The sequence below is a fragment of the Caretta caretta genome, chromosome 8 (genome assembly GCF_965140235.1).
Source record: "Caretta caretta isolate rCarCar2 chromosome 8, rCarCar1.hap1, whole genome shotgun sequence".
In the NCBI taxonomy this organism is placed as follows: Eukaryota; Metazoa; Chordata; order Testudines; family Cheloniidae; genus Caretta; species Caretta caretta.
In genome coordinates, this window is record NC_134213.1 from 23,570,234 (window position 1) to 23,594,980 (window position 24,747).

The 24,747-nt window shown below is 41.4% G+C and overlaps 1 protein-coding gene across 3 annotated transcripts in view; it reads right to left on the reverse strand.

Moving 5' to 3' along the window:
• Window positions 1-4,654: 4,654 nt before the first annotated feature.
• The window catches only part of CCNJL (cyclin J like), a 47,607-nt gene continuing 27,514 nt past the window's right edge, over window positions 4,655-24,747 (reverse strand). For all 3 annotated transcript variants that reach the window (XM_048861791.2, XM_048861790.2, XM_048861792.2), the window contains 3 exons: window positions 9,075-9,374; window positions 8,094-8,253; window positions 4,655-7,106 (listed from right to left, as the gene is read on the reverse strand). In XM_048861791.2, the coding sequence (XP_048717748.2) occupies window positions 6,668-7,106; window positions 8,094-8,253; window positions 9,075-9,374 (899 nt within the window). In that variant the 3' untranslated portion in view covers window positions 4,655-6,667. The remainder of the gene's footprint in view (window positions 7,107-8,093; window positions 8,254-9,074; window positions 9,375-24,747) is intronic.

Here is a 24,747-nt window from a genome sequence, read left to right on the forward strand (position 1 = left end):
CAAGATGTACATTAAGGTTGCTCTCATCAAAAACCTAAACTATTAAGGTTTGTGAATCTAAAATAGGATTTGAATTATACAGTGCCTGACATACCCAAGACATAAGTGATTGCCCAAGACTCAGTGTGGCAACTACAGGAAAACTGTGTATTTTGTGGCGAATAAGGCCTCTGGGCATTGGACATTGCAGCTTGTTACTCTTGAAAGAAGAGTATGTTGACTAGGACAGTGGGGTTATCTATCCCCTCCTCATTCCCCAAAGTGCCATTAGATCTATATGCTTCCTAGAAAGTGGACAGATTATGGTCACATTTGTAGGAGAACAGTATTAACAATATAGCTGGCTCCCCACTCCCACACTTACCACTGTAAAGTGATGGCAATAGTAGCTGTGTACACAGGTTGTGTTGTATTGCTTGAACCTATAAGCTGCTCCAGCAGAGAAAAAGGAAGAATGCACCTATCTCCTCATTAGTGGTCTGAGCACAGGACAGGCATACACCAGGAAAACTCTATTCCAGTTCCAGCTCTCTTTGGCCTTGGGCAAGTTACATAACCTCTTTACCTTAGTTTTTCTGTATGTGCAAGATGGGGGTTAAACAACACTCATGCACCTCACAGGGTCACTACTACAAGGGAAAATTTAAGTCTGGAATGAACTGAGCATTTTATACTCCACTGCAAGACAAATTCCACAGCTCTCAAGAACAGAAATTAGCAGGGGACACTAACAGACAAAACGGAGTGAAGTCAACAGCAACTCATTATTGGAAAGGTTGGGCCATTAATGCTGTATGTTCTATTGTCCAGCAAAGCTCTAAAGGACAAGAAAATATTTTTCCAAAGCTGCCCCTGGCCTGTTGTAGGAAGCCATATGCTTGTCGTACGTGCACACTCAGCTGTGCTAGTCACTTGGAACTCATGCATGGGGGGGTGGGTTCTGTTGCTAAGAATGACTATGAACTTTTTCGGTTCTTGTGCGGACGTTTTCACATTTCCATCTGGAGCCAGATGGTTAGCCCCATCGCATCGAGCCACATGACTAAGCACAGATGTTTGTTTTGTCCTGCATTTACATAAGCTTCTTCTCTTCCCATTTCCACCCTTCATTACTGCCAATTTGCACTGCACAGAAGTGGGAAGTGGAAATGGCTAATACTGCAGGAGCCTAGTGCTCACTGTCCAGTCGTGTCCTCAGAGGCTTTAAGCTATGCAAGGTTCCAAAGGCCCAACTCACCACTCCTGGTTTCCTTCCTTGCAGTCCCTTTTGCTTTTATGCCAGCAGGCTGTGGCAGAGGCTGTATTCCTTAACCGCTTTCCATGCTTGACAAATTAGCCTTCAACTCCAGCTCTTAGTTTTCCTGGCCATATAGAAGGGTCACCAGAGGCTACAAAGCCCCAGAAATAGGCTTGTGCCATAATCCAGAGGTGAGGAAGTAGGTCACAGATACATAGGAATGTGCTGGGGGAGGGGTTTAGGCAGTGTCTCCACTAAAAAAGGTTTGCCAGTATAGCTATTCTGGCAAAGCCTCCTGATATCGATGTAGCTTGTTGTGCTTTTGCAGTATAGCTTATGCCAGTTCCCTGAACAAAATAAGCTATGCAACAACAACACACTTTTTTCCAGTGTAATTGTATCCATAGCAGGGCTTTTGCTGGCATAAAAATATCACAAGAAGCCTCCACTCCTCTAACCGACATTACTATATGGCAAAAGTTTCTAAGATCAGGTAGGTCTATATTAATCCTGCCCTGCCCTGGCTAAACACTATTTAGAAGGTGTTTGGAGAGTTGATTTTCATTTAAAGCAGAACATTTGCTTACGCTGAGGAATAGTAAAAGTAAGAGCAAGTTAAAGTTTAGTCTTAGGAATTGATTCTTGGGATCCATATAAGAATGTGATAAGATTTGAAATTGATTTCTTGGGGACCTGACACCAACATGTTTCCCCCCCCCACTCTGGTTCAAAAACAAAGCTCTCTCTCAGAGGGAACCAAATGATGTCATTGTATTGTAGACACAATTCTGTTGATGGAACCCTGCCAGGACAGGGGGGGGGGGGGGGACCTGCTTCTAAATGAGTCCCAACAGCTGGATATACAGGACCTTAAAAAGATGCAAAGAACTGATGCTTTATTAAAGGAGTTGGGAGAGCGGGGTTTGGAAGTTTAAACTCCTGCAAGATAGTTCCAAACAATAGATTCATAGAATAGCAGAGTTGGAAGGGACCTCAGGTCGTCATCTAGTCCAACCCCCTGCTCAAAGCAGGACCAATCCCCAATTTTGCCCCAGAACCCTAAATGGCCCCCTCAAGGATTGAGCTCACAACCCTGGTTTAGAAGGCCAATGCTCAAACCACTGAGCTATCCCTCCTCTCGATGATCCATGCTAGCTTTAAAATGTGTCTCATGAAGACAGAACTGCTTGGGAACTCACACAGAGCATTTCAACCCCCCAAAAATTAAAGCCACATTTTCAAAAGTTGGGTTCTGAAGAAAAGTGCATGCCCCGCCAAAGGTCAGAGAGCAAAAAACTTACGCCTGCTGCCAAAAATCGGACACTCAAACCAATTTGCCAGGCAGTCTGATTTGCCAGGCAAGTAAAGCAGATTTTTGAGGATTTATTGAAGTGCTTTTTAAAGCAGGACACTCACCTCACCTTGTCTTGTCTTTTACACTAAGGAGACACTTGACACCTGCAGTAGTACTCACAAAAACAACAAGGAGTCCTTGTGGCACCTTAGAGACTAACAAATTTATTTGGGCACAAGCTTTCATGGGCTAAAACCCACTTCAGTAATTCAGTGCTACTACCTAACATCAAAAGAATATATGGGCAGGTAACGAGGTAGTAGAGGGAGATGTTCCGCAGAGGGAGACAGAAGTTAATTCAGGGAAAAGGAAGTTTCTTGCTTATTATGTCTCCAGCTGTGTCTTAAGACTGCCATGCGAGATTGTGCACATTATATTCTACTGCCCCTTTGGTGGGAGTGATCAAGAGTGATTTTCACCCGTAAAAATAAATAATAATAATAATAATAATAATAATAATTTAAGTACCCTAAGTGAGGGGCAGGGAGAATTTTGCAAGGATTATTTAAATGACCAAAATTTGAAATATTCCAACTTCAGCAAGAAGTTGTTTGAAGAGTTTACTATATGTTTAAAAGGGTGATTGACAATATCTTTATTTCCTTTTGCCTTCACAGTGCTGTCAAACACAAAAGTACTGTGAGGAACAGATTCTGACATTTATAAGAATTAAAAAGAAAAACAAAACCACACCAGATCAAAGACTACTTGTTTAGCAAAAATGTCAGCATGTTCAAGCTCTCAATAAAGCAACTGACCTTAATATCTGCTTGTAATGTTAATCAAACCCTCAGCAGTAATTTATCTTTGATCACAGAGTATTAACCAACTTTTAACAGTAAATAACTTTATATGAAGCGTTTTGGACAGTGGCTAGAACAGAGAGATCAAGCTGTGTCTGGGGAGTAGTCAAAGCCATTATTGCAAAACATTATAGAAAACTAAATAAGGAATGTCTATGTTAGTTCCAAGCATAAAGATCTCAATTAGTGAACTCACTGTAGTCTTCCTAATCACTTGCTAATCACTGGAACGCTTTCCCCCATATACACCTGCTACATATCAAGATTCATAAGTGTTAAGAAAAAAATAGCTTTTGAATTTTCTCATCTAATTTTGCAACCCACTTCTATCTTTTAAAAAATTACCAGTGAATTTTTAAAAATGTCCTGTAACATCTATTAAGCTTTAAAAACTCACCCAGCTTTTTGTGCAGCTATGTAAGTGACATGATTAGGTTTACAGTTACATTACAGTTGTCTGAGCTTTCCTACTTTAGCTAGTTCCACAGGTGGCATGTTTTCATTAAAGACAAAAGGAAATTCACACACAAAATTAGGTGTGGCTTAAATGTACACTAGCCAGAAAATTAAAGTGGAACTCCTGCCAGCATTCAGAGGCATTGCAGAAGATATGTTCTCCCAAAACAAGAGGCAACATTGGGCTTTTTAGCCCATCTTTTCTGAAAAACCTCTATAAAGGACATAAAGAGCAAAATTGAGAGAAGCCAGGGAAAGGACATGTGTAGAGAAAAGTGACCATGAAGGAAAGAAAGAAATTGCAGAGGCATATTCTCCAATTCAGAATTAAAATCGCATAAGCAGCGTGATAGGATGCCCAAGAAATGTATTGGTCACATCACATCATAAGCGGTCATTTCACCACATGCCCTCAGTCCCACTGCATCATTTCTAATTGCTCCTTAGACTGCTTCCCTGATTCACTTCTTGCTTCCTTGTACGCTGCCACATCTTACACTTGGAATAGTTCCTCACTTCCCAAGCAGTGAGTAGCACCTCCCTGATCCTTTACAATTCCCTTTTTGCAAAGCCTTCCTGCATAGGTTTCCTAAACCATGGAAATACCATTTGTTAATTCATCCTGTGTATCACACTTGCCAAGAGTAGTTTTCTGTTGTGTCCCAGGAAGCACTGTCGACAGCTATAGCTTCTATACACAGATACTTGACCAAGGGATTACTCTGTGCAAGGTGGGGGCAGAAGTTCACTGGCTCCTTTTAGGAGAAATACACTGTGAGAATGTAGACAGTATTAACAAATAAGTAGTCAGATACAGGTCTTTTGTTTATTGAACAATCTTCATCAAGCTAGCAGTGGAAATGGTCACTAAAGAGTGACTGCAGACTGTCAAACACAAGACTTCATATGACCTGTTCTAGAGAGGTTACAAAAAAAAACAACACATGGATTCCACAGTCAGAAATGCCCTAGTACCAAAATATTCCCTGCATGTTTAAGAGGTTCTTTACAGTCTGCTGAATGGCCGACTATAACAGTCATTAAGATACGCTAAAACCTTGTGGAAAAAAGTTCCATATAAATACACAAACAGAATAAAAAAAGAGTGAACTAAATTCTTTAAGTTGCTAAACTAATTTCTGTAAGGCATTACCTCTTCAGTTTTGTTAGGATTTGTAACTTAAAAAAAAAAATTTAAAAAATGAAATAGATTTTAAACTTTCCTAGCCTGTTCTGCTAAGGACATGGTCATCTTACTGTGTGACACAAAATTACAGTATGCAATATTTTTAAGGAGACCCTCATCGTTAAAACAAATGTTAGCAGACAGGTTATTTTTGAGAGAGATTTGCCCTCCACCCCCCAACACATCCCTTAAAAACTACGTTCTCTAAAAATATAACTTAAACAGCACTGTCTAACGTGATATTTAAAAAAAAACAGCATTTGCCACAGATCAGAGTAAAAGCATATTGCACATTGTCTATACTGCTGTCCTGAGAACCTTTAACAAAGAATACTGGCTTTCAGCAACTACAGAATGGTGGTTGCCTATCAAGTGAGTGTTCTACACCCAAGTAGAAGTCTCCATGTTACTTGTAACTATCTACATTACCACACAAATCCTACATAGAATTTTTGACCAAACACAGGAAGTTCCAGCTCAAAATGATTTTAAAAACATAACCCTTTGGATACATGGTAGCAGGTATACTCATTTCAGTTAAATTACTAGTACCCTTAACTCAGTTTTGCTAGAATGCTCCAAGATGGAATTTAAAGATCAAAGTTCTGTATAGCCTAACATTGCAGTCTTAGAATAAAGGCATAACCATTCCTAAATTCCATGGTAGAATTAACTGGTTCCCCTTCTCCACCTCCTCTTCATGAGTACAAGTTCTTCAGTCCTAAACTTCACTTTGACCACAATACATTAATCCCCAAAAATACTAAACTGAAGGCAGTGAACCCCTTCAGTGTATATATAAGAATTTTCTTCCAAGGGGTTTTCTTCAAGTAACATTAGATCCCTGATGTAGCTTGTAAACAATTTTACTAAACAAATTATATCCAGTCACATAAGGCAGCAGCATCTTAAAAATCCTAAAGGTGATTTAAGATTGAGGTTTTTTTACATGAAGGCAGAGAGGTTTTGTTCAGTGGCACAGCACCCAAATCCAAGAGGACTTTTAAGGCAAAGAGGATTTGATGGTCATCCGGGTTGCTTTCACTCCAGGTCAAGGAAAGGGAAAACAACATTTTACATAGAGATTTTGCACAGACTGGGATTGTTCATCCAGATAGCATCAAGAAGCTTCTATAGCATCATTTTTAGTGGTAGTTTCCAGTGGAATAAACTGTCAGAGAGACCTTTGGATAGATGCCACTTTCAACAATAACCTCCCACAAGAATGTTATTTGAGAAGTCCCTCCAGGCATTCCTGCTCAAAATAACCCTTTAAAATCACAAGTGTTAGCATTTGTGATTAATTGGAGCCTGCTGTACAGAAGGCTAAGCTAGTAAGCCCCATAGGGTATAACTTCTTACACAAGATGCTTTTCAAAGTGACAACCTAAAGTGATGTATGTTATTGCATTGCTGTTTCTCTCAGTCTTATTAAAAGACAACACCCCAATCCTTGCAGGAATGGCACCTACATTGAAAAGGGTCTCAAGAGCAAACGTCTTCGGAATCAACTAGTTGTAAAGATTCTGTTCCTTTGTGTTCCTGTTCCTTTCGCTGCAGATATACATTTGGGTCTCATCCCATGGGGCCCTTTGTTCAGACTTTACTCACGTCACCATTTTTCTAGACAGTCATCTGTCAAAACACCTGGCTGTGTAGGAGTGATGTCCACTGAAATAGCTGCTGCCATAGGCCATGGAGATGCAGTGTCTAGGTTCTGTTGCTATAGCTACCTGCATCGTGATAGGTCCTTGGATGGGCAGAGTTTGCACAGAAGGTTGAAGGCTGGCCTGCAGAGCAGAGTAAGAATGTAGTGAGGTGCTAGCACTCTCAGAGAGTAGGCTGCTGGGCCTGTGGGCCTGCAAGGAGTCACGGTAAGCAGAGCACAAATCCTGCACTGGAGACTGGAACTGTGAAAGGGTAGTTGAGTGCTGGGCTAGTGGGGGATAACTGGATTGCTGAAACAGGACCTGAGTTGTGGTTTGGTGGTTCACACTTCCCACTACTTGCTGCTGCAAGGTTACTTGTTTTTTCAAGTTGCTGACTTCTTTGACATCATTCTCATAATATCTAGAGAAAACAAAAATTAAAGCATAGCATTGTCAAGCAAATGCAAGCTATCAGAATGGGTGTAAATATCTGAGGAGTTTCTACAAATTGATTTTCAATTTTCCCCTTGCCAGCCTGTTCCTACATGGTCAGTACAAAGTTTTCCCATTGACCCTAATGGGCATAGGATTTGGGTGCTTATTAGCCTGCAGAGGTCAGAGATAAAAAGAACTTCCTGTGCTCATTAATGTTCATATTTCCCCTGTCGGCACTTTGACTAGACTTACCATTTCTATCTACTAACGACCATTCTGAACCATTAAAACATTCAGTGGGCATTTTGGTACATTTGGTCTATAGCGTGGAGAGATCTTTTAAAACGTGCAGCTATTATTTAAAACGTGCAGTTATTAAAACTTGCAGCTTGATATTGTGTATCAAGACCCCATAAATGCAGAGTACCAATAAGGGAATCCTTTTCAGTCTCTGCTAGCAGGACTTGCCTGTGTCCACATAGATCATGACGGTGGTCCAGCCTATCACAACAGGACAAGCAACATCCTCTCCTGGGGGTAGTTAGTGAGTGAGTGAGAGACAGAGAAAGTGAATAGTTCTGGAATGTCTTTACTGGAAGGGGAATATTGATATCACTTTATAACACTTCTTAGTGTATGAAGTATTGCTGTAACCTCGCAAAGGATGGATAGCTACTTACACAGAAGCTATAACGGAAGTCAAATTTTGTGCAGCCTACCCACCCAGTTGCATGAATTGATTACCATTCTGGTTGATTCAATGGATTCATGTGCTACCACTGCACCAATGTTTAGGAAGATTGCCCCAATCCCCAATTTTGCTGATATGCATTGAGATGTACTAATCTCATGTGATCTTAATTACTGCTACACTAAATGCCATTTGGAGTCTTTTCATCTCTACTTTTTTGGAGAGTAATAGAAAGTCTATTAAGAGTTTGAGGAATAGGTTACATTGGTCCAGCAGTCTTACATTAGCATCATTTCGATACACTGGGTAAGATGCTCCCAGGAATAACACGTTAGCAGCTGGAGCTGTGTGGTCCAGGAGGGAGAAATCTGCATACAGATGCGTGAGGCGCACACACAAGCAGCAGCAATCAGAGATGGTCGAAAGTTGAGGAAAGCATAATCTAAAGAAATTTTAAAAATAATATTACGCTTTGACCGATCACCATTCACTCCGAGTTCCATTCACTCTGTGCACATGCAGCAAGGTGGACCAAGTTAAACCTATAGGCCAAATGCCCACAGAGGTGAACAGTTAAGTCTTCATATTTGATACACAGGCTGAAGAGTGGCATTTTGTGCCCAGCAAAAGCCTCCACAAATCAGGATGAAACATTTCAAACTATGACCCTGCTGTGGGCGTCTATCCCCTGCAAGCCATTTGGATGTGTTCCATTTCATGCAAGTTGAAGGCATTTTCTGACTCCTAATCAAGTTTCTAGGAAGGGTCTCAACTAAAACAAGGTTGGGCACTTAAACTTTAACCCAATTTCCAAGAATCAAAAATACACCTTAGTTCAAATCTTGCTGCAGCCAAGACAGTGAGCCCCTTTGGCTTTTTAGCAGCTCTCCAAAACATCTCACCCTCAGGAAGGAAGTTAAAATCCACAACCCCCATTTCTAGTGACTCTCACTAGGGGCATCACAGAAAAGTTCTAGGGCTGGGCATTTCCAACCTGCTTTAGATGCTTGCAAAGAGGGCCATAAGGACTCTTCTAGGGGAAGGGTTCTTCCCCTAGAAGTGCCTTTGATAATATGCACCATTTGCAGTCTGTAGCAATATGGAGGAAAGATATTGCTCTTTGCAGGTATTTTTATTGCACCTACATTGTGCCAGTTTTAAAAGCCTTTGTCTGCTATGGATTTTTGCCACTAGCCCACTGGAAAACTACTCAAGGGTAAATCTCTACACATTCCACCTCTCACAGTTGGACTGAGAGATTACCTTGCACTGAGAAATCAAGGAAGTAGTAAGCATATTTCTCCATGAAAGCTTTGACTTTGGTCAGAGAGGTGATGGGCCAGCCATTGTGAAGGTCCTTCTCACCAACAGAAGCGAAGAGGTAGTAGTCAATGTAGTGTGCTGGAGTCGGCAGGCAGAGGTTCCAGTTGAAGTTTTCCAAGAGTAGCAGTTCCATCTTGAGCAGGTCTTTTTTGTTTAGCACCACGTTCACGTTGCACATGTAAGCCAAGTTATTTAGCTGCTCCAGCTTTGGAACGCGATCCTCCTTTTCTTCAAATTTGCCTAAAAAAAAATTAAAAAATTAAAGATGGATTTCAAAATTGACTCAAAAACAAACAAACTCAGCCCAAGGTCACCAAGATTCAAAGGATCCTGGCACTAGTTGTGCATTAGTAAGCATGTAGAATTCACAGATCCATCATGCAGCATGGGGAACCTGCTCTTCTAGTGGGGCTAGCTGGAGTTTTGTGGACTTAAACCCAAAACTGATCAGGTGGTGTATATGCAAACTGCCAGGGTCTGTGCAAACACTGTATTTGGTCTATCTGTGCAAGATAATGGTGTGCAGCTCTGGTGCACTGGTGAACTGTGAGCTCCAGAAGTATTTATTGGGGCAAGGGAAGAAGGCAGGAAGTGAGGTCTGATGACGTCTTGCCATGATCTGAATATAAGGTATATTTCAATATAAGCTTCCTTGTCTTTAAGAGCAACTCTAATATGCCAAATACCAACACTAGATACATGCAAGTCAAGGAGGCCCATACAACTTAGGACAATAGCGAACTTTATAGAGATGGGTACACGCTTGCACTATTATGAAGTTGTGTCACCAATGTTGTCTTTCCTTAAAGACTTAGTGAAACTGACCCAGCCAAAGGTATTGGAATCCTAAACGAATCTCCCAAAGGATAAGCCCACCTCCCCATGAGGACTTATATCACATTCCAAGGTTTAGGAACAGAGTCAGACCAAAAAATACATATATATAAAAATTTAAAAAGTGAAGTTAATTTGCAATTAAGTAATATTTTCCGTGCAAGTATCTCAAAAGGAGCTTGTTTCCATATAGCACAGAACATTTATAAGATTATTCTATGTGGTATTAATATAAATTTATAAAATAAAAAATTGCACAGATTTTTAATTAGCGCATCCCAGTAAAATACCTAGCACAATAGGACCCAAAACCCTTGGTGGGTCCTATTGGTGCTACTTCGATTGTCGCAGATAAATAATCCCAGTGCTTTAAAAAGCAGCACAAAATTCCTCCCCCCCCAAAATCCATCCAAATAAATCCAAGCCGATTTTAAGCATGTTTTTAGAACAGTGCAGACCACCACTGGCCTTTGTTTACCCTTGCTGATGTTATTCCATATTCAGCTTACCCAGTGCGGAGTCTTGTCATCAGCAATGGGTAGTTTTTGCAGGGCAGCTCAGGCTCAGATGGTTGTAAATGTGTAAATACAACCCCCCCACACCTAAAATCAGTCACCATAAAGAAGTTTGTAAAAAGAAGATCCTATAAAGTATAATGCAAAATAAGAGGATACAAAGTGCAATGAGAAATGGGAAAGAACAAGACCTGTATTTGTTCTATCTTCCCTCTGCTAAATCCGTACATTTTTGTTCTAGTATTCAAACAGCTATCAGTAGCTGAAGGAGTACACATCAACCCCACGATCACAAAAGCCTTAGGATATGGTTAAACAAGAGATTTAAAATTTGGTCCAGAGATCAAATATCAGCAAGACCCACAACTCCGTTCTTCCTTTGGATACGCAAAGGCAGCTCCCTGCAGCACAAGTGCAGATAAATTAAGAAAACACTAATACACTTCCAGAGAAGTCTCAAGACACCAAAGGCCTTTTTGTTAAAACCGAAAAACAAACAAGTGGTCTAAACAATTTGTTCTTGAGTTTAACCATCCATCTACTTTTCTCTGATTTAGAATTTGCTTTCTGCCTTAAAACTAAGTAACCCCATCTTTGCAGCCATCTTGAATTAGATTGACTGCATCTACTTAACCATAATTTATCTATTGAACATTTGTTCAGGATCTTATAGAAGCAGATGTTGGAATTCATTAGCATTTTTATACATAGCAGAAAGCTTGGTGGCACATCTTGGGAGATGCAAATGCATTCTGTAGGAAAACTGTATTTCAATATGAAAAGAGAATCTGCTCCTATTTCAAGAGTTTCATACTGCACGGGGTTTCAGAAGTGAACAGAAATCCAAGATAAGCATGTATCTAAGCAAAGCAATCTGCTAAACTATGAACTGTGACATTTAACTTTTCAGGTAATAGAAATACATACTAGAAAAAACAAGCCATTTCTATAGCAAGTTATCTTTTTGGGGAAAAAACTGTTTTGAACTTAAGCATTTGCTATTTAAATATAGCGAGAACAGGGCAGTAGCTACAGTGCTAACTCAAAATGTAACTGCTTTAAACAACAGTCTAATTTAAAATGTGTACTCTTAATGATTGAGTATATAATGGAGTCCACATAAAAACTGTAACTTATTAAAAATACACACGTCACTTGTCTATTGACAAATGCCTTTCTGGTAATGTTGGGGTTTTAGCCACCACTGACATCAATTTATTCAATTACTTTGTTTAAAAACTCAGATTCTCCCAGATTTCTCATGGAAAGCGACAGGAAAACACCTCAATTTCTGAGCATGCTACAGTATATAGGTAGACTGATCAGGAAAATCATGTTACTGTCAAGTAAAAACTTGCTTCAAGAAATCAACTAACACACGCACTTAACCCATTCTTTTCATGAATGATGTGCTGAAGGTGAGTGCCTGTATATCATTTTAGCCAGAATTTCAGCTCTTTCTAGTGCAAATATGTCCCTCCAGTTTTCTTCTCCAGCAGCATTGACACTCCATGGGTCTCTAACCAAGTAGGTACCAAAGTATTCTTAGTCCCTTCTACAATGCTGGCCACCTAAATGAGAGAAGCTCAATACTGCAACTGCTATGTTAGGTCAAATTACAAGCTTTAAAGACAAGACCATAACACCCTTCCTCAACCTCGGTCATATGCCTTGCAAGGCACCCTCGTCATGGTAACGATTGAATAGATCCTAGCAGAACTAAAAAGGGAGCAATGAAGAGATTAACATCACCAATTTCACTGGAACGGGCAAGTGGACACTTAAAATTACAAATATTCAGAAAGCTTTAAACAACTGTTCGAAACAGAAGAATCCTGCCGTGATACCAAGACTATCAACACCACTACCCATATGCCCATGTGTTTTTTTGTTTTTGTTTTTTAATATTGGCAAATTAAATACGTTGGGTTGCGTGTGGGGGGTGGGGAAGGAATACACCTTAAAAAGTATAAATTGCTTCAGCGGTACTTTTGAAGTTGTGTTGCCTAGTGATTAGAACGAATACTTGCATCACCAAAGTCTCACTGCCAACAAGCCCTGAATTACTAATGCCTATTTAATTTACTTATTTTAACAAGAAAAATCCACACCCTTTCAGGCTTTCATAGTGGCTAAAGAAGTTTTTAAAAACCCTGTCATTTCCCTTTTACACACCAACTTTTAAGGTATGTTTTCACTTCAGAGTTACCTCCGGCTCTCACTCATGTTTTATCCTTAATTCCCCTACCCTTCAAAACACAAATCCCCCTCTCTTGCATTTCAGCCAGGGCTGATGGCTTATCTTGGGGTATAGCCTAAAGCTTGGGCAACAGCCAGGACACAAAACTCAGGTATTGCTTTGCAGAGTGGCTGCTCACATACCCAGGCTGTGCTAACCCAAGTACCAACGATCCCAATTAACTCTGCAGTGGAGAAATGTCCTAAAATAATTTACCATAAAGGTTAGTCACTGCTAGATTTAGGTCTGGTTCACACTTGGAAACCTGAATCAATTGAAAAGATTTAAATCAGAAGTTTGCATCAATATAATTAGATCAATTTTAATTTGATCTAATTTTAATATAATTAGATCAATTCATCAGTTACACTGATGAAAATTTTCCCAACATATATAGAGAAGCCCTAAATCACTCAGATGGATGCATTCTCTCTCAATATGGACAAGTCAGCTGCGATTAAAGTGAATTCCCTTCGACATCCTGCACCAAAAGTCTTATTTTTCAACACTCAAACTGTTTATCAAAGTCTAAATCTTTTTTAATTATACACATTCGTTGCAATGTTCTACTGTGTTAAGGCTGCCATCGGAAAGGCCTACTTTCCATCCTTCACAACTTCCCTGTGGGGAAAAAAAAAGTCTTTATCTGAAGCTAGACATGGAAGGTCTGGATCCCAGAAACAAGCTGGCAAGGTGAAGCTTATACCACGTACTTAGGCTTTTCCTTCCAATGGAGAGTTCCCGTGCTTCTAGTATTCTTGTATTTTTTTACATACCTATCCATGGGGGAAAATTTTTAAATACAGTATGTTTTCAAACTCATAGGGCGTAAAACAGATACACACAGAGAAAGGGTTCTTTGCACATAGCCCTATATATACTATATTTAATACGCAGCACTTGCTAAGGAAGTCAGAAGAGACTCCCAATGCGGAGCCAAATTGTTCCTCTAAACATTCTATCAATCTGGTGGATAAATACTACCTTCTTGGTTGAATGGAAACATACTTCAATAACTATATGGCCTGCAGCGGTATGAGGCCTACAATAAAATTGGAGAGGTGCTCTGGGCAAGTGGATTAAGAAATGCTACAGAGTTTCTGACCTTTGTTCTGCCATTCCAAGCATTGCTTGTCTCTGTCCAACCCAGCTCTGCGGAATCTAGCTGCACATCAAGTCTCTATAGCCACCCACATTTAGCACTTTTCTTTAAGTTTCTATCTTTGCTACCCAAGTGGTAGCAATGCTGGAGGACCAGGGTAGTCAACACACTGTTGTTTTAACCAATAGCCTCCATTGCGATAGTATTTCAGCACTTGCAGTCTTCATCCTTTCAGACACCCCTGTTGTGACAGGGAAGTGCTACTATACCCATTTTACAGATGAGGAATGGAGGCACAGAGAAACTAAGACGTGGCCTACACTTAACAGTTAGATTGACATAACTACATTGCTCAGGGTTGTGAAAAGAAATCGTGCCCTGAGTGCCGTTGTTAGGGCGACCTAATCCTTGGTGCAGGTGCAGTAGTGCCTCTCAGAGAAGTAGATGAACTGCATTGATAGGAACAACCCTTCTATTGACGTAGGAAGGGTCTACACCAGTGGTGGACAACCTGCGGCCCGTCAGGGTAATCCACTGGTGGGCTGCGAGACAGTTTGTTTACACTGACTGTCCACAGGCTCAGCCGCCCACATCTCCCAGTGGCCACGGTTTGCCGTTCCCGGCCAATGGGAGCTGCGGGAAGCAGTGTGGGCCGCAGGTTGCCCACCACTGGCCTACACCCTGCCACTCCTGTGGCACAGCTGCCTTGTCATAGCTGTGCGGTAGCAGCACAGACATGGCCTAAAGGTCACACACGAAGTCCGGCAGAGCAGGGACTTAACGAATGTCTCGCAAATGCTACGCTAGCACCCGAGCCACTGGCCTTTCTTCTTTTAACAAGACTACCTTTCCTCTTGAGTCTACACAAGCGCTGTCTGCCACCCCTTTGCATTCACCCTTTGGAAATGTGATAAAAAGCATGAGTGCAGATATAACCAAAACACTCATTTATTCATCAGTTCTTTTTCCCTCCACAGTGGTGACCTCCATCTGCAGATATCAGTTTTTGGATTTCCATCCTTTGTGCTGAGGGCCAGAGAACATCACCTCCACATCAGCCTGAAAAGACAGTACTTCTCCACTTCACTCCGCTACACGAATAGCTGGAGTGGGAAAAGACCCAGATATTTACAATCCATTTACAGATTTAGAACAAAACAGGATTAATGAAACGTTAGGATTCAGACTCATGACAGCTGGAGAGCATGGGAGTACAAAGTTAAAAGAAAAGCAGAGGCCAAGGAGAGTGAACATTAAGGTAGGTCAGAAAACCAATCAACAAAAGTTTTGAATCAGAATTGTCAGTACAGGAAAATAGCAAAAAGCTCAAGGTATTCACCTGAGGAAACAGCTAAAATAAAACTTTGTTATATGTTCAGTATTTTGTGAGTATAATAACTCAAGAGATACAGCTTATTCCCCTACTGTTTCCATTTGAATTTTGATTTTAGATTTTACACACACACACGCAAAGGGAAAAAAAATTGGGACAAGCAAGCTTATCAAGAAATGAGTCTATTGTAGTGAGACCTGCTTTCACTTCAGAACAGACAAGATTCAGAGGCCAAAATCTCCAACAGGTAACTAAAATTAGGCTCCTAAATCCACCTTAGGCACCTGGATAAGTTGCTTATTTTTAAAGATGTCTAGCACGTGGAAGTTCCCCTCTTTGTTCAGGATTGTCTCAAAGACAAATGCACACATTTTACAACCGACTTCTCTCCCCATCCTCAAAAGTGAGCTCTGAGTTACCTGGCAAAGATCTAATGACATACACTTATTTAATGTGCCAAACTGCAATGCAATAGGTAATCACTCAAGTACCCATAAAACATGGACTGTTCAATAGCTGTACTCAGATTCAAAACTCTTTGAACACCTACAAATATACTAGCTTGTGTTTTAATCAGCATTAAGGCCTGCTCTACTGTAGGAAGAGGTGAGTGAGCTAGCCATTTAAAAAAAAAAAAAAGAAAAAAAAAAAGCCTTTTCCCTAGCGTAGGCATCCCTAAAGGGCTTTTCAGTCATGTTAAACTAACTTTATGAAGCTAACCTTAACATAAAGGAAGCCATATCTTTCCTTGTTGACCCATTAAGACAGGACCATAGTGACTTTCACATGAAGTGAGGCTTCAGAGCCAAGAATAGAACATAGTAGCCCCAAATCCCAGTTCTTTGCTTTCAGTAGCCCCTAATTTATACCACCCCTCCGTAAATCATTTAAAGGCCATTTATTCTGACAGTTTGAAAGCGGCTCAGTGGAAGGCCTGCAGTCAAGTGTGGAGAAACATGATCTGGGGAACTCAGCAGCTAAAGAAGATCGATATTCAGAAAGAAAACTTCTTTGGATGCATCCAATGAAGTGAGCTGTAGCTCACAAAAGCTTACGCTCAAATAAATTTGTTAGTCTCTAAGGTGCCACAAGTACTCCTTTTATTTTTGCGAATACAGACTAACACGGCTGCTACTCTGAAACCCGTTCTTTGGATATGTTATTTGAAAGCTAAAATGCACATGCTACAAGAGGGAAGACACACAAAGCCCTCAGGCAGCTCCAACTTTGCCCTGCTTTTGCAGAATTTCTTTTTCTTCCTGTCTGGCAGGGCCTCATTAAGATCAGGTCATTGAAAGGTTAGGAAAAGTATACAGTAACCAAGTAATTAACATAAATAAATTCCTATGGGATTAGGAGAGAGTATACATTTTCACAGAGCCAGGATGGCTGTGCTGCACTCAACTTCTTTAGGCTACATTTATCACTGTACGAGACTGTGGCTTTCCCCAGAATTAGTCACCTACTTCTCAAAAAGTAGTTATAAAGCACATTGCCACTCGAAAAGCAGTGTGGACAGGTCTCCATTCACTTTCCTGAAAGGAAGCCGTGTCACACATATTTGATTCCCAGTATGTGACCAATCAACAGATAATGGAATAATGAGAGGGTTAGTCTGGTGCGAAGTTAAGAATGCAGTAATTAATGCCTGCTGCACTGCAAAATTTTAAACATAGTTCAAAGGCAGCAATAAACAGATTCACTAAAAAGAGTCTCTCCAGATTATTTGTTTGCTACAAATTCAAACCAACTGCTTTGATGTATGGTTACATATGAGTGACACGCAGGTTATCATTCCTTTATGCTTCCGCAGTGATCAGTGCTACTACACACCCGTAGAATCTTCCCGTCAATCCATTTTTCAAACTAACAGGTAGAACCTTTAAACACCAGAGCTGTATGCTAAACAAATTTAATTGTTATTGTTAAGTCTAATATTAAAAGTAAAAAAATAAAAATCAGTAAGATCTTGCTGTTCAAGGTGATGTTTTCCTTTGTTCATCTTGGTCATTCATTAGCAGATTAAAAAGGTGACATGACAATTTTTAATTCTACTCCTTAGGTGTTAAAAAATACAAAAAAAACCAAACCTTGTCTAACTTTCAGAAAATGACAACATCCTCCATATTTTTGAGCTTCTTCAGGTATTGCCACAGAGCAGTACAGGTGAGTTGCATCTTATGCGGGGGTTAGGTTCTAAAGTCATGCATAAGGTGAAAATTGCATATAGTCAAGTTTACCCTTGAAAATCCCTTAAATCGCCCATAAAGTACAGTACAGTAAACTGTACATGGTTTTGTGTATACTGTACAACCCTGTACAGCAGGGGTCAGCAACCTGTGGCACATGTGCCAAAGGCACACATGCAAGCTGATTTTTGGCGGCTCTCTGCTGCCAGCCGGGATCCTGGCCCCACTCAGCCCACTGCCAGCCTGGATGAACAGAACCCCGGGCCAACAGCGGGCTGAGCGGGCCGGCGGCCGGGACCCCTGGCTGGCAGGGGCCAGCGGACAGAAACCCAGATCACCAGCGGGCTGAGCGGCTCAGCCCGCTGGCCCCTGCCATCCAGAGGTCCTGGCCGCCGGCCCAGCTCAGGCCGCTGCTGGCCTGGATGAACGGAACCCAGGGCCGGCAGCGGGCTGAGCAACGTCAGCGGCCAGGACCGCTCAGCCCGCTGCCAATCTGGGGTTCCGGCTGCCGGCCCCTGAAATTGTAAAATGTATTATTGGCACGCCAAACCTTAATTTAAGGTAGACTTGGCAAGCCACTTCTCAGAAGGTTGCCGACCCCTGCACTAGAATCCACTCAACGCAGCAAGATGCTCACACTATGGGTATGTCTACACTACCCGCCAGATCAGCAGCGATCAATCCAGCGGGAATCTAGACACGATAAATCGACCCGAGCGCTCTCCCGTTGACTCCTGTACTCCACCGCCGCGAGAGGCACGTGGGAACTGAGACCGACTGAGGGAACAGCAGATTCACGTCTTCTATCTCACGCTCACTCCAGCAAATACTCACCAGCAACCACACAACAAAAAAACATGAACCCAGGAACCTATCCTTGCAACAAAGCCCGTTGCAAACTCTGTCCACATATCTATTCAAGGGACACCATCATAGGACCTAATCACATCAGCCACATCATCAGTGGCTCGTGCACCTGCACATCTACCAATGTGATATATGCCATTGTGTGCCAGCAATGCCCTTCTGCCATGTACATTGGCCAAACTGGACAGTCTCTACGCAAAAGAATAAATGGACGCAAATCAGACGTCAAGAATTATAACATCCAAAAACCAGTCAGAGAACACTTCAACCTCCCTCGACACTCAATTAGACCTAAAAGTCGCAATCCTTCAACAAAAAAAACCTTCAAAAACAGACGCCAATGAGAAACTGCAAAGGAATTAATTTGCAAACTGGACACCATTAAATTAGGCTTGAATAAAGACTGGGAACGGATGAGTCCTTACACAAACTAAAAACTATTTCCCCATGCTAATTTTCCCCCTATTGTTACTCACACCTTCTTGTCCACTGTTTGAAATGGGCCATCCTGATTATCACTACAAAAGGTTTTTTTCTCCTGCTGATAACAGCCCACCCTAGTTGATGAGTCTCCTTAGAGTTGGTATGGCAACACCCATGTTTTCATGTTGTGTGTGTGTGTGTGTCTCTCTCTCTCTATATATATCTCCCAACTGTATTTTCCACGGCCTGCATCCAATGAAGTGGGTTTTAGCCCATGAAAGCTTATGCCCTAATAAATTTGTTAGTCTCTAAGGTGCCACAAGTACTCTTTGTTCTTTTTTCAAAGATTCAAGAGTGAATTAGGGCACAGAAAACATGCATTAGCCTCTCACTTTCAGAGATCATTTTGAATCAGTTTTTAAAGTTCCCCCTCTGGACTTTATGACTCACCTAAAGCTATCCTAGCACTTGGCACAGAAATTTCAGAAGAGTTCATTGGCGGATCTCTGTAAGAACCTCTGTGTTCTTGTGAAACTAAGGACTAGCTAAATTAACAATCAGTTCCATAAATTCTAAATCACTCCTTCTTTCCACTCAATCACAGATGTCTTCAAAAGCTTTTTGCAGTTTGGAAAACAATCCATGACTGTACAACCTGGAAAGTATCAAGAAAACAAAGTTCTGTCCTGTTTGGCTTTAATCAAGATGATTTATTACATGCTTTAAATTTAAACAATGACAGCTAAGTTCAGTTGTGGTGTTCAAATTTTGACTGTTTTGAATGCTCTCAGAACTACTTTTTACTTTTGCTCCTTAGCAAGTTTCTAAGTTGGATGTTAAATACAAATTAGCAACCAGAAGAAATCTATGACCTACAATATGGACTTTAGCTGGAGGAGTTGAAACAACATTCTAAACAAAGCAGCCCTTCAAACTGTCACATTGCAGGTAGATAACATCGCAGGAAGTTGAAATCAAGGCAGAAGGCCTATGGCAAGCAATATTCTGTAATATTAAGTTACTTGAGCTACTTTCCAATACAACATCCCAGCGATTGTATCAAGTTATATATGGACATGTTTTCTCTGACCCTAATTCCAGCCTGACCCATCAACGTTGCTTCTCAATTCATTGAGCACACGGTGCAATTTACTTCCACTCTGCACTTTAAATTACTTGAATTTGAAAACAGGAAGAGTCATTACATCAGATTTATTAGCTCACAATCAGGGTGAAAAGTCATTAAAAAAAATCAATTTATATTGTAAGTCACTCTTTCTAACTTTCCCACCCTCTCACAGCCTTAATCATCAAAGTAGATGTTTTGTGCTTGTTCCTTTAGTTTCATAGTAGGACCACAAGCTCAAAATACAACCTTTATAGGTAAACAGCCTGTGCTAGATTTGCAACCAACACCACTTTCTGACACATTCTATATCTACAAATCAAGAAAGCTGAAAGTGTTTCAACCAGGCTATACTCCATCAGTATGAAGTCACTTAGGCCTGGTCTAAACTAGGAAATTAGGTCTGTATAACTATGTCACTCGGTATGAAAATCCACACCCCTGAATGACACAATTAAACCGACCTAACCCCCTAATGTAAACAGCACTGGGTCGATGGGAGAATTCTCCCATCGACCTAGCTACCACCTCTCGGAGAGGTGGATTACCTGTGGTGACAGGAGAAGTCCTGCCATTGGTGTAGATAATATCTGCACTGAAGTGCTGCAGCATTTTAAGCATAGATAAGTCCTTAGATGCTTTTGAAAATCCCACTCTGAGGTACCTAAATATTTTCCTAGAATCCTGATTTTAGGCTATTTTTTAAACTGTTGGCCTATGCGTAAAGAGTTCCAATTCCTTTGTTAATGCACGGAAAAACCTAAACCTCTCATCATTAAACACTGAAGCAGTTTTGTTTTCAAGTGATGCCTCTTAAGAAAAGAATAATACGTTGGCCTCTGATGCTGCAAACACTTATGCACATGCTTAACTTTAAGCACATGAGCCAGAACTATTGAATTCAATGGAACTACTTGCATGAGCAAAGTTACATACCTGCTTAAGTGTGTGCAGGATCTGGGCTTTAAATTTTCAATATTTTGTTCTTTGCCTATAGCAGTTTTGCACAATACAAATAAGATGTCCTTCCAGTAGCGTTCTTCTTAAGAAGCAGCAGGTGTAACTAAATTTTAATCTAAAGTTACAATAGCAAAAGTTGTAAATTAGGTGTATAAAGCCACAACCTGATTAAATCAGATTTAAATCACTCCACTCTGGTCACAATCAAGCGGTCTTCCCAGTGTGAAAAACTTGCTTTCTTTAAAAAGAAATATGTTCAGCTAGTTAGAGTGAAAGCCTGAAACAGTGGTGCCAAGAGGAACAGATTTAAGTCAAAAAGAAAAGAACATTTCATTAGCTCATCTGTCTGCCAGAAAGGATTAAAACTGCCTACCCACACTGGCTTTTAACTAGGAAAAAAAGATAAAGGTTTAAAAGGGGCACCACAGCTGCCAAAAGGTACCCGAAGCAAACGTTGCTATGCGATCCTAGCTATAGTGCGCAGCTCAGAGTGTTTACCAGGGAGCTTGCGGGGGAGAGAAGGAAGGACTTCCTGGGGTTTTGCACAGTGACGAAAATAAAAGAGGACATGCAATTAGTTTTATTAGCGTTTCAGAGTCCAACAGAGGAGTGGGGTAAAAAGGAATATTGACGGTCAGTTTGAAGAGTCATTAAAATGCAAGTGCTTTTCATCCCATAAATACCCAATTCAATCAAACCAAGTGGGGGATACACAGATCAAGCACATCCAGCCAGGACTGAAGGAAACACACATTCAATGCTACAAAGTGGTATGCAGTTGAATACTGACAAACTACATTTTTCTTCACTCCTTGACCCACTAGATGACAATACACATCTGAGTGAAAGTTTTCCCAACTAGTCTGTGTTACTGGCAAGATAGAGGCACCAGCAGCTCACAATGAGATCTCTAGTTGGTGTAAGATAACTGGCTCAATTAAAGCTAGGTCTACACTGACAACTGAACTACTAAACTTCTGTCTTTCAGAGGTATTTCCCTTCCCCCCCCCCCCCCCCAGGAAAAAAAAAAAAGAAAAGTTTTGCCATGACAAATGCTAAAGCGAACAGCAACGGAAATGCTGCTCGCTGGGGGTAGAAGTTTTTTGTTGGCAGGAGAGCCGACAAACAGCGGCTACAATGATTAAAGTGACTTTTAGCGGCATGGCTGTGGCCACACATGTTGCAGAAAGCTGTGTAGTGTAGACATAGCCTTAACGTTCCCTCCTCTTCCCCCCGCCGGCCCCACTAGCTTCTCATCTTCCTGCTGCATCTTCCCATAACCTAGATGGAGAAAGCATATAAAAAGAAGCTAAAGTGTGTGTGTGGGGGGGGGGAGGGGGGAATAGAGGGAGGGGTCAAATTTCAAATTTTTTAAGCCAATCTTAGGATGTTTCGGGGCTTGACTTATGATTTTTTGAATGCCTGAAACTGGCAGTAGCCCCATCAGATACAAGCCTCCAACTTATTGGGGTCCGCAGAAATCAGGGCAGGCAAGAGCTCTTACCCCCTGTGAGATGTCCTTCCTCTTAGCTATATCCATAAATCCACCAATTGTTTTCATCTTTCTTCAAATGCCTAGTGGGCCAGCATGTACCTTTTTCTAATTTCAATAATCAGTTCCAGGCACCTGGTGTTGATTATAAACACAGAACAGCTCTTCAGGCTCACATAGACTACATGACCCTCATCTGTGTATCAGTTTTCTAATTCATTTTCTGGAGGTGTGACCCCACACAGTCACCTCAGATTGAATCACTGCTGGTTTTAAGACCGTCAGTGTGTTGTTCCTGAAAAATCATTCAACTTCCTGCATGTCCTTTTGGCATTTTGGGGTGTGGAGGTGTTAAGTGATAAATTAGAGGCAATGCAGAAGCCACTCCACCCCACCCCCCATCTCCTGAGGATGGGTCATCTTGGGGAAAAAATAGGAATGACAGTTGAAACATGACACAGAAATTTGATTTTGGGAGAGGAGGTGGGATTAATATTTGGAATTTATCAAAGTGCTCTAGGTTCCCTTTATTACACTAATACCTACCTCATAGATAGCACTTTTCATTTGATCTCAATTCTTTGCACATTAGGTCAGCGTCATCCCCATTTTAAAGATGGGGAAATGGAGGCACGGAGGGGAAGTGGTTTGCCCAAGGTCACACAGTGAGCCAATGGCAGAGCTGAAAATACAACCCACTTCTCCGGAGTCCTGCTCCCATGCTCTATCCACTAGGCCAGTTGTTTCCTGACCTGGGATAGGAGGAGGGGGGATACAGCATAACTTTAAAATGGAAAAACACACACACTTGGGGCAGTTTGTGCCTCACTTGTAAAATATTAAAATTTATTCAAGTTGCTTGTCATGTACCTGTTTGCTAACAACACTCATTAAGGAAGAGTAATATTGTCAGCCCAACCGCTCCTCCTTCAGGGCTCTTCCTTCTCCCCACACTACACCCTAATGCAGCCAGACAGGGAACCAGGAGTAGCCAGCACCAGTTACAAGTCACCCACCTGCTGTCTCCCAGCCCCGAATAAGAGCAGTAGTAACATAGTCTGTTAATGACTTGGGGAGGAAAGGGTGTGCACAAAGACAACCTGGTGGTGAAAAAAGCTGAAGCGTGCAGAGGGTTGAGGAAGAACAGACTATCAGGAGTGTGACAAAACTGTGTAGAGAAAGGAGAGAGTTTGGGAACAGAGAAACAAGGAAGTGAGCAAAAACACTGAACCGATGGTGGTGAAAGGAAGGCTGAATCAACAGTAGCATGTTTATGAAAAACACTTTGAGAGCTACATAAGACTTGGCAGCGATGGAAAGCTGGCCCCCAATACGGATGCCCAGTTAAGTGAGGCTAATTCAAAATAAGCCTCAGGTGTCTCTGCATCTCTCTCTGAAGGAGAGAGTCTCACTCCTGGGAAGGATTTTAAAGCTTGGCAGTTGTAGGGTAAGCTTCAGTAAAGTAAGGGCAACCAGGTTGTACTTACCCCAGAAAGGAGCATTTGGTATTACCAAGGCATTTAGTCAGCATTTTCCAGCTGGGCAGTAAAGCTAAATCCTCATAAGAATAGAATGTTTAGGGGGAGATAAATTAAAGACAGGGGACAGCGCCAGGCATGGAGGACACCAAATGAACTTCACTTACCTGTGTTTATCAAAAACTCTGCCGTTCTAGGCCTATAACAAGCTGGATGACCTATTGTCAACACAAACTGTTGACCACTCAAGAAGGTAGCTAGGATTTTCCTCACACAAGTCACTGACATGCAGAAGACATCTGGGGAAAACAATTTTCTGGACACATTGCAAGGCCTAGAACTCTCCAACCCTGTGGCCAGAGAGACGCTTTGTCTTCTCTGACCAAAGGTGTTAGCAGGAGAATGGGTTTGGTTCCCCCCCCTCCCCCCGAGAGATTAGCATGCCATAGTTATCTCACTGTAAAATCTGAAGTGAAGACAAGGCACCTGTAGTTTATACTGTGGGATAGGTAGGCTATTACTCCCCCCACCACCAGTCAGTGACCTCGCCTAGTTTATCTCATGGCAAGTCTACCGGTGCCTTGCCTCCACTGTGTTTTACAGCAGGATAATCAACACAAGTTAGTCAAGCTGTAGTGAACACACAACTGTTTTTTGGTGGGTGAAGACATAGCCGGAGCGGTAGAGTTAGGAGGTGTCTATATGGTAAAGTTATACCAGTTACCATAATGTAGCCATATAACAGTCTTATCTACCAGCATAAAAGGAAAGGGTTTAAGCTAAACAAAAACAAAACAAACACACACACCAACCGACAAGTGAAAATCAAAAAGCTACAAGTTATAGAAGAGGGAGAAATTAAATTCACAGTGAAGTCTTATGTGCCATCCTACCTAACTTAATTTCTAACATTGACCAGGAAACAATTTACTGCGCTTCTGTTATTTATATTGCACTAGCACATACATATGCCAATCAAGAACTGGGTCCTCATTGTGAGAGGCACTGTACAGACAGATGATACCCACCCCAAAAGAATTACTGTAAGTGAATGG